The sequence below is a fragment of the Mytilus californianus genome, unplaced genomic scaffold (assembly GCF_021869535.1).
Source record: "Mytilus californianus isolate M0D057914Y unplaced genomic scaffold, xbMytCali1.0.p SCAF_9, whole genome shotgun sequence".
In the NCBI taxonomy this organism is placed as follows: domain Eukaryota; kingdom Metazoa; phylum Mollusca; class Bivalvia; order Mytilida; family Mytilidae; genus Mytilus; species Mytilus californianus.
In genome coordinates this window covers 35,302,505-35,314,598 of record NW_026262745.1, presented here as the reverse complement: position 1 = coordinate 35,314,598, position 12,094 = coordinate 35,302,505, and the positions used below count along the sequence as shown (strand labels likewise).

The 12,094-nt window shown below is 31.5% G+C and overlaps 2 protein-coding genes across 42 annotated transcripts in view; one reads left to right on the top strand and one right to left on the bottom strand.

The window, feature by feature from the left end:
• The window catches only part of LOC127715629 (probable phospholipid-transporting ATPase IA), a 76,211-nt gene extending 75,527 nt beyond the window's left edge, over window positions 1-684 (bottom strand). The window contains exon 1 of one of the 2 annotated variants that reach the window (XM_052221732.1): window positions 482-684. In XM_052221732.1, coding sequence (XP_052077692.1) covers window positions 482-524 — 43 coding nt within the window. In that variant the 5' untranslated portion in view covers window positions 525-684. The remainder of the gene's footprint in view (window positions 1-481) is intronic. The other variant, XM_052221733.1, reaches the window with a different exon arrangement.
• Window positions 685-858: 174 nt separating this feature from the next.
• The window catches only part of LOC127715646 (exosome complex component RRP45-like), a 30,421-nt gene continuing 19,185 nt past the window's right edge, over window positions 859-12,094 (top strand). For all 40 annotated transcript variants that reach the window (XM_052221771.1, XM_052221804.1, XM_052221805.1 and 37 more), the window contains exons 1-6: window positions 859-1,032; window positions 5,030-5,124; window positions 5,368-5,487; window positions 5,998-6,100; window positions 10,057-10,154; window positions 10,678-10,717. In XM_052221771.1, coding sequence (XP_052077731.1) covers window positions 967-1,032; window positions 5,030-5,124; window positions 5,368-5,487; window positions 5,998-6,100; window positions 10,057-10,154; window positions 10,678-10,717 — 522 coding nt within the window. In that variant the 5' untranslated portion in view covers window positions 859-966. The remainder of the gene's footprint in view (window positions 1,033-5,029; window positions 5,125-5,367; window positions 5,488-5,997; window positions 6,101-10,056; window positions 10,155-10,677; window positions 10,718-12,094) is intronic.

Genomic DNA, 12,094 nt, shown 5'->3' with positions numbered 1-12,094 from the left:
TTTTGCTTTGACGCCTTCCTACAACAGGAAGACTTCACAGCAAAAAAATAAAATAGCCTTTCTAGACGTCATAATTATTTGGACTAGAGAAAAAGTGACGCCAGAAATTTTGTGACTTTGCAAGCAGAACATGCAGAAGTTACTTGTCACAAGATGAAATTAAAAATCACATTTTTTTACACTGGAAAAGCCCATCTAGATCCCTGAACTACTATGTCTCACAGTCTGTGGTGCACATATATAAGGGACCCCTCCCCAAAATACATGTAGCATGTGGATTTCTTCAGGAAAATACTGGTGTTTCACATTTGTACGAGTTTTGAAAAGATTACACAGCAAAGATGTCAAGTGGTGGCCAAAATTTTTTTTTAATTTAGGGAGAAATTCATATAAGGCCTGAAGATTTGAAAATATCTATTTGATAAATATGAAAATCGTCGTTAATCATGTTAATCGACAGTGGACTGTATAATTTTCTTACCCTCAGTTCTCGTTACAATATCTGACAATTCCTTTTCTGACATAACCTAAGTCTATGTTTTAAGTAGCATATCAATTGCAAACTGGATTTTAACTAACAATCTTCTGCTACGTTTGAAGTGATTGTCATCTGAACATTTTTAATGTCAACATCTTTTGCCTTGGAGGTAAATTGTGTCCTTCCAGGAAGAATATTTTCAGTAAAGTGTTCATTTCATATGATATGTTTTGAAAATTTTCGACATCATCGTTTTAAAACGAAAATTACTTTCCAATTTAAACAATTTTGAGTTCTTTTTCTTGTCATTTACAAAACTATTAGGAAAGAAACATTTTTATATCCTATGCACAAGGATTTCCTATCTGGACATAAAAATCAACACCTCACAGTAATTTTTAAAAACAAATGCACATGGGCTTTAATTTTATAAGTCAATGAGTGAAGAATGTGATGGATCATAGGTTTGCTGACTTCTAAGTTTCAACATGAGAGAAACACCGTTGTCAAACTGTGAAAGGGAATTCATTCGCAAGGCTTTGGGTGAAAGAAAGGTTATCCATCCTGAGTAATCCTAGCTGCATAATATATGTATCTTATATTAAATTAATATAATTAAGATACTATTTTTCTTATGCATTTTATGGTCTTATACATGTAATTTGAAAAATAACTCAAAGATAATTTTCTTACTCATACCTTTTACCTTTGTTTGCTATCTTCTGGTCAAAACAAATCCATACAGTGGTAGAATCAGGGTATTAAGCGAAAATTTCGGAAAGTAGTGTAAATTTTTTTTAAAATAGAATCTGTTACATGTGTCTGTAGGTGTAGCTCTTGACACTGGATGGTCACTAATGTACTTAAAACTGTCATAATGAGATAATATATTATGATTAAGAAGATAAAATCTCATTTCAATAATCCAGACATTTACGTATATTATATATAAGAACTAGTCACTTTCAGGACTTTTACAGAATTACTATTAATGCAACATTTCATATTTACCTGATTCTCACTATAACTTGTAGGAAATATATTTGATATAATAGTTTTAAAGTTTATTCTGTAGTTAGAATATTTTTCACAATTCAGTAAAAAGTGATTTTCATCTTCTACCTCACCCGATTTACATACATTGCAAACTCATTCATTGGTTGGTAAACCTAAATGTCACCCTTTTTCTATAGCAAGATTGTGTGCACTCAATCTTATTTTACACAGAGATGACCTTTCTAATTTGTTCTTTAGAACATCAACATAAGAACTACACTGATTTGAATTATGAAATTTTTGATAAAATTTTAGTTTGGATGAATTGTAAATTTTTGATGATTGATCCTGTGTGCACTGACCAATCACTCTTTGTTTAATACTTGGTAGATATTGTTTAATAGAACATTTTCTCCCAGCTAGGTTTGAAAATCCTAGATTGTTTAAAATAGAATAAAGTTTCTTTGTCAACAGTCAAGGATATAACTCTATAGGGTTATTAGAGAAAAATAATGTTTGTTATTGTGGACTAAAAAATCAAAGATCTGTGATAACATATGTATGTTACATGTTTCAAAGGGACAATACACATCATTAGTTTTGTTAAAATGTATACAGGTTCTATTGATATTGCTATTGTCTTTATGTATACTTAACTATAGAAAGATATAACAGTTCATATTTTGACAATCATGCATAGTACACCTATGTTATTACAGAAAAAATTGGCCTGTAATAACTAAAGGGTGTTATTACAGCTTCTCTATATCACTCCAAAGCATTTGCTCAGACATACGTCATGCTTATTTACAATTTATTTTAATTCATTGTAAGAAATAATAACCAGAGCATGTAATGAGGGTCTGTGCAAGTTTCCCAGTAAATCCCAAGTGTCTCATATAATAAGTTGCATGCCTTTAATAACTAAGCCTTGTTATTACAGCTAAGTTTATCACTTAAAAGCCTTGTCTTATTGATTTACCATGGTTAATGATAAATGTTTTAATTTAATTCAAAAATTAGTTATCAAGGCTATGCATTTAGTTTCTGCGCAAAGTTTCCAGAGTTCCCTAGAGCCCACTAAAAATTAAAATGTTGATGATTTATTTTACAAATAACAAACATATGTTATTACAGATTTAGAAAATTTTAGGTTTAAAGAGTAGACAAATCATAAAAATATCTGTAATAACACATGCAAGTTATTTCCTGTAATGACCCTATAGAGTTATATCCCTGACTGGTCAAGGGGATATTTTTTTCAGTTGCCAGAAAAATTTTGGATACAAGGGTGTTTTCAGACCTTAAAATATGTTCAAAAAATTTAATACAAGAAAATGAGATTTTTGACCACAATGGTAGCCTGCCAAGTTCAGCTCTACAAGCAGCATTAACTGCTTTGCAATGAACACCTAAAATTTCTTTTATGAACTTCATATGGAATTTTTCCAAAATGGAATTGTCCCCTGAATTATCAAAAACGCCCCAAACCTCACTACAATACAGCAAGATCGAACTTACTAATGAATCAAATAATTTTTCTAAAAATTTACAAGGATTATCCAATCCAATTGTTTTCTTAATCTTAAAACATGCTTTTCTAGCTTTTTCCATAAGTAAGGATACAGCTAAATTAAAGTTGCCATTACACTTTAACATTATTCCCAAGTAACAATATTTTGAGACGGTTTGTATGACATTATCATTATAAATAAACTCATAGAATTAATTGATAGGAAGCCAATTACGGATAAAATCTCTTAAAAAACTTTGAAGTATTGTTTTTGAGATGGGAGAGTTGTCATTCTTTTCTAATAGTGTAATTGAAATACCACTGAACGAAGTGAGTTGAAGTTTTTTTTATGAATTTAAGCCCCCCCCCCAATACATGTATAATATATATATATAAATATGAATTGTTTAATTTCTTAAAAAATGTCCTCCCTTTTTTTTGGCAAAATGGGTGCAATTTGGGTACATTGATGTTACACCCTCTATTTTGCATGAGCTTTGTATATAATGAGGTATAAAATTTGCCCTTTCATAATCAGTTTTACCTTCAAATGGACAATGATAGAACATATTACTTATAGAACATATCACTTTGACATTCAAGCATCCAAATGAAACCCAAAGATCCTATTTAGAACTTCCATAATACCAGGTATTATAAAAGACAACAAAAAACCTAGTGCAAAATGACATTGTTTTCACTTTGAATATTAATTTCATGAAATGGGAAGTTTTGTGAGGATAGACAATCATTTCTATACCTGCATTGTAGTTTAAATTTTTCCTTCTTTGCCTTGAAAAACTTTTGTCTAAATAAAGCTGGCATAATGTAAAGAGAGTATCCCTTACAAAGAGAGATAGTGTTACGCCCCGGTGATTTGAAAGCTGATAATTTTACTGTGGTTTAACTTGTGTAAGTAAGATAGATGTGTTTATATTATCACTGTAGTCTCCGTTCCACACTTGATACATGCAGATGTCCGTTGTTGTGTTCTGATTTATACTTTACAGAAGAAATAGCTTACCTGGACCTTACATTATATACTGACTTCTTTAAATCTATATATATCGACTTTATTTATGTGTTTAATTGTTCATTTTGTATTTGTTTATACTTAGTTTCAGTATAACGCGCCAAATGTAACGTTACGTGTTCCTGTTCTTGTTTATGAATAACTTGTGTATTACGTCACACGTAATGACGATTTTGTATAAAATACGGAACACATGTTTCCTACTTTGAGCTTCTCTCCAAGAACCTCCATGTGGTTAGCAGTATATCTAAAACTATAATTTGCTGCACCAAGTAAAAGTGCTTGGTGATAATATTTAATAGACTTGATAATTAACCAAGTCTTCATATAAAAATGCTGATGTACTGCTCTGGTAAATCACTAACCATGCACTGAGTATGCTGAGTATTAGAAAGCAGTGCACCAAGTAGATTTTCTTGCACCGAGCGCTAGAAGAATTATTTTATTAAATTTGTGTGTGCAAGTAATGCACCGTGCTGTATTACTTATTGTATATATTATTAACGTATTTGGTTTCATGAACCCTTGTATTTGTTGTATTGCTGAAACAGAAATAGTAGTATTAATACAATTTATGAACTCCAATATGATGTTTATTATTACTTCCTTCACCAGAGGCCCACATAAGTAACGACGGGTATATCCTGACAAGAAAACCCCGGAACGTTACAATATTTCTTGCAAAAACATGCAAAGGAGAGTGACTGATAGCATTTGTTGAAAGAGGGATTCATAACAAATAAATTTCTGCAAAGGCCCATCTGATGGAATTATAATTTGAAATTCTAAATTGTTGTTTTGATAGAAATATTTTTTTTATGTAATTTACGAATAAGATGGAACCTCAATAACATCATCATAACAGCTCAGGGAATATAGATCCTAAGCCGAGAATGTTGAAAAATTGGCCAAAAATTAAAGAATACAGAAAAATGGCTGAAGACATTAAAGAATACAGAAATGAATTTGTATTGAGATATTGATTAATCATTTTGTTTTTATTTCTCAGAGATTGGATGGGAGGCAGGCCTATGACTACAGAACACTTAAGATTGCCTTTGGGTATGATAGAGGATGTTGTCGTGTTGACCTTGGTCAGACAAGGTAATTTAGAAATTTACCAATATTTTATCATTGTATTGCTCATATATATATGCATAGTCTATAGTCTATAAGTATTTTCAAGATTTGTTTGTTTGTTCTTTTTTTTGGGTCTATTATTTTGGGTGTTTATCAAGATTAAAAAGGTATCAGTGTAGTTTTAGTAATAAATAAACATCTTGATGGATGGGTGAGGAGGCAGTTTTATTCAAGGTTTGTACTTATCTTATATGACTATCTTTCCAGGGTATTGGCACAAGTATCATGTGAAATAACATCACCAAAACAACAGAGACCATCAGATGGTGTTTTATTTGTAAATGTTGAGTTATCTCCCATGGCAAGTCCAGTATTTGAAGTTGGAAGGTAAGAAAATGATAAGGAGAATATTCCTTGTAGCACTTCTCAACTTAACACACATTTACACAAGAGTTCAAATTGATCATCATTTCTATTGTAATGCTGACTGTTTTTTTTATTGAAAACAAGAAGAGTCACTTGGCAAAAGTAAGAAAATTTGAAATTTATGATACACCATGAAATATTCAAATTTGTTTTAACTTTTTCTCATACAATCGTTTTAATTTTCTCAACCCGATTTTGTACCTCAGCATGATTTTATGTATTGTTTTCTATCCTGATGACGGTGGCCTAGCCACCGAAACATGTCGATCTCAATAAATTACTGGAGCATTCCTTTAAGTGTTGTTGTTACAGGACCTTCTACATTTTATGTTTTTATCGACCCTGCATTCCCGAGGTATCCACTTTATGGAATCTACTGACAGAAGATTTACCAGGCATTGGTTCACTTGTGTTTAAATTTTTTCTCATACAGTTCAAATCAATGACTGTTGATGTTAATTTCTTTTTTAGAATGTCAGACCAGGGGGTAGAAATAAATAGAATCTTAGAAAGATGTCTGAAAGAATCCAGATGTGTAGATACTGAATCTCTGTGTATTATAGCTGGAGAGAAGGTGATTGAATCATTAATAAATAATTTATGGAAACCCGAGGGTTATTAGAGATTTGACCTTGGGTAGGCCATATCTCCATGAAATTTTTACCAGAGTGTAGTGTAGCAGAGTGAGGAATAAAACTTTTCAAAAAATATAGGGCCAACCAAGGTTAGAATTTAAAGTAAACTACACAATAGTCGGGATACCATAAATTTATTTGTTTCTGATAGGAAAATGAATAAAAACACACACTAATTCAAGTTGAGTCAAACAACACAAGTATCAAATTTTTGTTGGTTTACAAAAGTTTTTGATTTTATCAGTTTATCTTGAACATAGTTTATTGAATATATAAATATGGAGGATACTGCAAGGTAAAAATCTTTAGGATGTCTTTTTAGGATATTAAAGGAATAATTCATGGAATCATACAAACAAAAGAAGATTTGGGGTATATGTCGGCAACTTGACGACACAAAGAAACCAAAACAAATCTGTGTGTCCCATTTTATTTTATTTTTATTATCTGATTTGTTTATGGGGATTTCCCATAGCGTAAGATAAACTTAACCATATTTGCAAACATGACAACTGTTGGAAGGAATTTGGAATATGTAACTATTCTTAAACTGGAAATAAGATTTCAGATTTATTTGGAAGTGTGGTATGAATTTGTGAGCACTACTCATAGTTTTTATACGACCACAAAATTTTGCGGTAGTATATTGGTATGACGTCGGAGTCAGTGTCGTCCGAAGACATTTGGTTTCCGGACAATAACCTTAGTTTAAGTGTATGGATCTCTATGAAATTTAATCAAAAGGTTCAATACCACAAAAGGAAGGTTGGGATTGTTTTTGGGGGTGATGGTCCCAACCGTGTAGGAATAAGGGGCCAAAACAAGCATTTTTCTAGTTTCAGGACAATTACTTGTGTATGAGTATTTTGATTGCTCTGAAATTGTACCACAAGGTTCAATACCACAAGTAGAAGGTTGGGATTCATTTTGGGGGTAATTGCCCAAACCGTTCAGGAATTAGGGGCCAATAAGGGTCTTAAACTTTTTTTTTGGGGGGGGGGGGGCAATTTTTTTTCCTCAAAAGAATATTCTCTTCAAATATTATATTTTTTGGAGGGGGGGGGTAAAAAAAAAATTTTTTGGGGGGGTCAATTTTTTTTCCTCAAGATTTAAGAAATTGTCAATTTTCCAAAGAAAAAAATTGGGGGGTCACAATTTATTTTGCTAATTCTTTGTATATAGTCTGAAAACAGATTTACTAAGTATTGCGCAACAGCACAGTGTATTGCACAACAGCAAGAAATCTTCAATTGAATATAAATTCAAATCATACAACCAATTTCAAGTTCTTTGACTACATTTCTTCTGTGTCAGAAACCTATAATGTGTCAAATATTTAATTACAATCCAAATTCAGACCTGTATCAAGCTTGAATATTGTGTCCATTTTTGCCCCAACTGTTCAGGGTTGGACCTATGCAGTCGTATCCAGCTGTGATCGGCGAAGCAGTTTATTCTGGTTAGATTATTATTAATAAACCAAGTAGCCAATTTGAATTTTTATCCAGAATTTGGTCAGTATATTATTATGTACTTTCTAAATGGGGTCAAAAATTTAAAGAAAATATATCTGAAATAACTGAATTTCATCTTATCAGGTGGTAAAATGTAGACTTATGAAATCATTCAAATACAATAAATATGATGATAAGACAAATCCAATTTATTTATAGTTCTTTGAATAAAGGGATAAAATGATGAAATTTTGAAAAACAGGAATATTAAATTTCAATTTCAACTTGATATGGGAGAGGGTATTTTTAATGAATTGATTTTCTGTTGTAAAAAAAAAAAAATGCAAGTGTTTTGTCTGGAATATGGTGCTACTATGTTTTATTACAACTTCATCTGTCAAAAATTTATGGGAGCAAATTAATCCAAACAAAGCTAATAAAACAATTTATCGCTATTTTCTAAAATTTTCTTTCGTCTTTTTATGTAATAATTTTTCATATCACATTACTCAAGTGATGTGGGATTTTCTCAGTTGCGTAGAAAGAAAATATATGACGTCATGAGCCTATGTCATTGATGTTGCCTAGGAAAACAGAGATAAACAGATTATCAATGTTCTTTCCAACTCTAGGATGTTTCTTGGCTACATCTCATCCTGGGCTGTCACCCTTTGATTAGATTGTAGAAGAGATACACCTCTCGTTTGAAAACCATTGATAATCTATAAATCTGTGCTACTTCAGCCATTTATTACTGAATGAGTATTAAGAACATAAAACTAAAAGTGCTAAATAAGACAGGGTTGGCAAAAACCAAGGTTTTGTGAGTATTGCCCAGCCCAATGGGAAATACTAGGAAAACCCGGGTTTTACTGGGTAATATGAAATACTGGCCTGAATTTTAAAGAGGATTCAGTGATTAATCACAAATGCAATACACTAAAGATATTTATAAAAATTAAAAAAATAGTATTTTGTTTGAGACTCTTATTACAAAGTGTATAAATCTGAGAAAGTATTGTTCCAGCAACTCTAAGACAAGTGTACACAAAGACACATTAGACAAATGTGAAAAGCTTTTCTTAATAATCCTCCTAAAAATCTATCAATTTGACATTCTGTCTAGATTTGTCAAACTGTTTACATAAAAGCCAAAGAATTCAATTTGGGTTTTTTTTGTAAATATATATAACTATTTTAAAAGAATTATCAATTATATGTAAAGTAAATTACTTTTAAACATTTTTAAGCCCCCGCCGTAGCGGAGGGGGCATTAAGTTTTACCCTTGTCCGTCTGTACGTACGTCCGTCCGTACGTCCATATGTCCCAAAATTGGTTTCCGTTCTCTAACTTAAGTTTGCCTCAACCAAATGTTATGAAACTTATACACAATGCTTATTACCACAAAACTCAGATCTAGTTCAAATTTGGGTAGCTTCACTTTTACCGTTCTTCAGTTATGTCCCTTTATAACTATATGATATGCAAGCGGAGGCATCATCTGTGTCCACATGTGGGCACTATCCACATTTATTTGTTCATTGCTAAAAATGTTTATTATTTAAGCAGTATATATATATATGTACATCACTAGTTATTAAGTAATTATCCAGGTTATAACACATATATATAATAATCAGCGTTTTCATTTCTATAAGTGTTCATGACATGTCCACTTAGAGTGTTTATTTAGCAATATGATTGTATAACAATTAATATTTACAATTCACTTAAACACTGCAATAAAATGTATTTTTTCATAGTTTGGATTATTAAACATGCTAAAACAAAGCTTGGAAATTAACAAGGTATCCTACAATGTGAAAAACTTGTATTCTGCTTACAAAGAATTATTGAAGAAAAGGAAGAAATTGAATTTTCAATCCACTAGAAATTACTCTCAATGGTTATCTATATGAAATGTATATATTTAGCTATAATACTATGAAACTACAACAAGTCTTTACTATTCTGTATAAAAATAAGCTTAAAAAATCATATTGCCCAGTATTACCGGTTTCTGGGAGTATTGCCCAGCCCCGGGTTTTCCCACTCTGGTAATACTTTGCTAACCCTGAAATAAGAAGATAACTATAAAATATAAAAAATTGTCCCTTAAGCATATTCTGTTAGTATAAAAGAAAAACAAAGGTTATGGGGTATCCATCCATGACACAAAATCAGTACATGTAAAGCAAAAAACACACAAAAAAGCAAAGGAACAGCGCTTTTATTGCTGTTCTTCATCTTAAAGTCACAGTGAGGCCTTCAACACTTAGCAAAAAAAACCCTCTCACCTCACTGCAAGTTTAAGACGGCCCCTATCACCGGCTTGAGGGGAATTCTTTGCAAAAATAATTTGGATAAACTTTACAAGATATAACACCACCAAATCGGGCCCGGTCAATCCATATTATGATTCTTGTTTGGTTTTTTTTAGGTTTGGCAGATTAGAGTAGATGTACATGTTATGAACCATGATGGAAACTTGATAGATTGTTCCAGTATAGCTGCCATTACAGCATTGGCACATTTCAGGTACTTACAAACACAGAATGATGAAAAATAGTACATTATAGATGCTATTGCAGCATAAATATGGAGATAAGAAGATGTGGTATGATTGCAGATGAGACAATTATCCTCCAAAAAATAACAAAGAAGAAGGATGTGAACAGCAACAGGTCAAAGTACTGCCTTCAACAATGAGCAAAACCCATACAGTACAGTTAAGCTAATAATAAAAAGGGGAAACCAATGGCCTGATTAAGCTAAATGAATAAACTAAAGACATCTATTGCAGACAGCAACCAATAAAAACCATTGGGTACCAGGCTCATTTTAGAAACATAAAGTAATTGCATTTTGGTGGATATTATATATCATGGATTTATCAAAATCTGTATGAAAGCCGATAGAAAATTTTTTCTTCGTTGAACATTTAAATTTGTGGTTCACCTATACCAATGAAATCCAAGAAAATTGGCATCCCACAAAAAATAAAGAATCCACAGTAATGGTTGTTATCATGAATAATTATAATCTTGATTTATTTCTTTAGACGACCTGATGTTACTGTTGATGGCACGGATGTGATAGTTGTAAGTAAACAAGTCTATTGTTATCCTGTTTCTGACAAATATCTTTCTTCTCTCTGGCTTAAAGGGGCATTAACTACGAATAAGACAAAAAAATAAAGTATGATTTTTATTGTTTCAAACATTATAAAAGTGAAATAAAGAAATAATTTTTCACTAGTAGCAGTCAGTTTGGTTTAATTTCAACATAGTAAGCTTAAAACATTATTCAACTCATTTGAATCAGTATTCATGTAACCTTTAATTTGACCTTTAGAGGAGATGGATTGCTTATGTATTTAGCATGTGGTGGTCAGCATGTTCATTATATTTTGTATCAACTTTTAAAAACTGTTTCATTCATTTTATTAACCGGATTTTTGTGTCAAAAATGTCGGTTATTGATTTGGGGATGTACGGCGGTCGGTCGGTCGGGCAGGCGGGCGGCAACCAAATGTTGTCCGTGCATTTACTCATGAACCATTCGACCAAACCTTTTAAAATTTTAATATGTTGTTACTGACAACAAAATGGAGGTCAAGTTTAATAATGACGATTTTGACTTTTACCGTTCAGGAGTTACGGTTCTTGAAAGTTTAAAAAATGTCGTGTCCGTGCATTTACTCATGAACCGTTCAACCAAACCTTTTTAAATTTTAATATGTTGTTACTGACAACAAAATGGAGGTCAAGTTCAATAATGACGATTTTGACTTTTACCGTTCAGGAGTTACGGTTCTTGAAAGTTTAAAAAATGTCGTGTCCGTGCATTTACTCATGAACTGTTCAACCAAACCTTTTTAAATTTTAATATGTTGTTACTGACAACAAAATGGAGGTCAAGTTCAATAATGACGATTTTGACTTTTACCGTTCAGGAGTTACGGTTCTTGAAAGTTAAAAAAATGTCGTGTCCGTGCATTTACTCATGAACTGTTCAACCAAACCTTTTTAAATTTTAATATGTTGTTACTGACAACAAAATGGAGGTCAAGTTCAATAATCACGATTTTGACTTGTTTTCATTATTAATTAGATAATATCACATTGAGGTCCAAAGGGTCCTAAATTAAACTTTTGTTTAATTTCATCAAAAATTGGGGTTCTTTGATATGCTGATTCTAACAATATTTTAGTGATTGCATCATATCTAATTTTAGAGTATTTAGATATCACTGGTTGTTTATTATGATTATAAATTATATGAATTTGAGTTATTATATGAATTTTGAGTTATTTCCCTTTAAACAGAAATGAGTATTTCATAAAAAATTTAATTCTTGGGGTTCTTTGATATGCGAATTCTTACAATATACTTAGATTTTGAATATTGAACCATAATAGGTAAATGTCTAATTTCAAATTTTTCAGTTCTTCGACTACATTCATTTTGGGTCACAA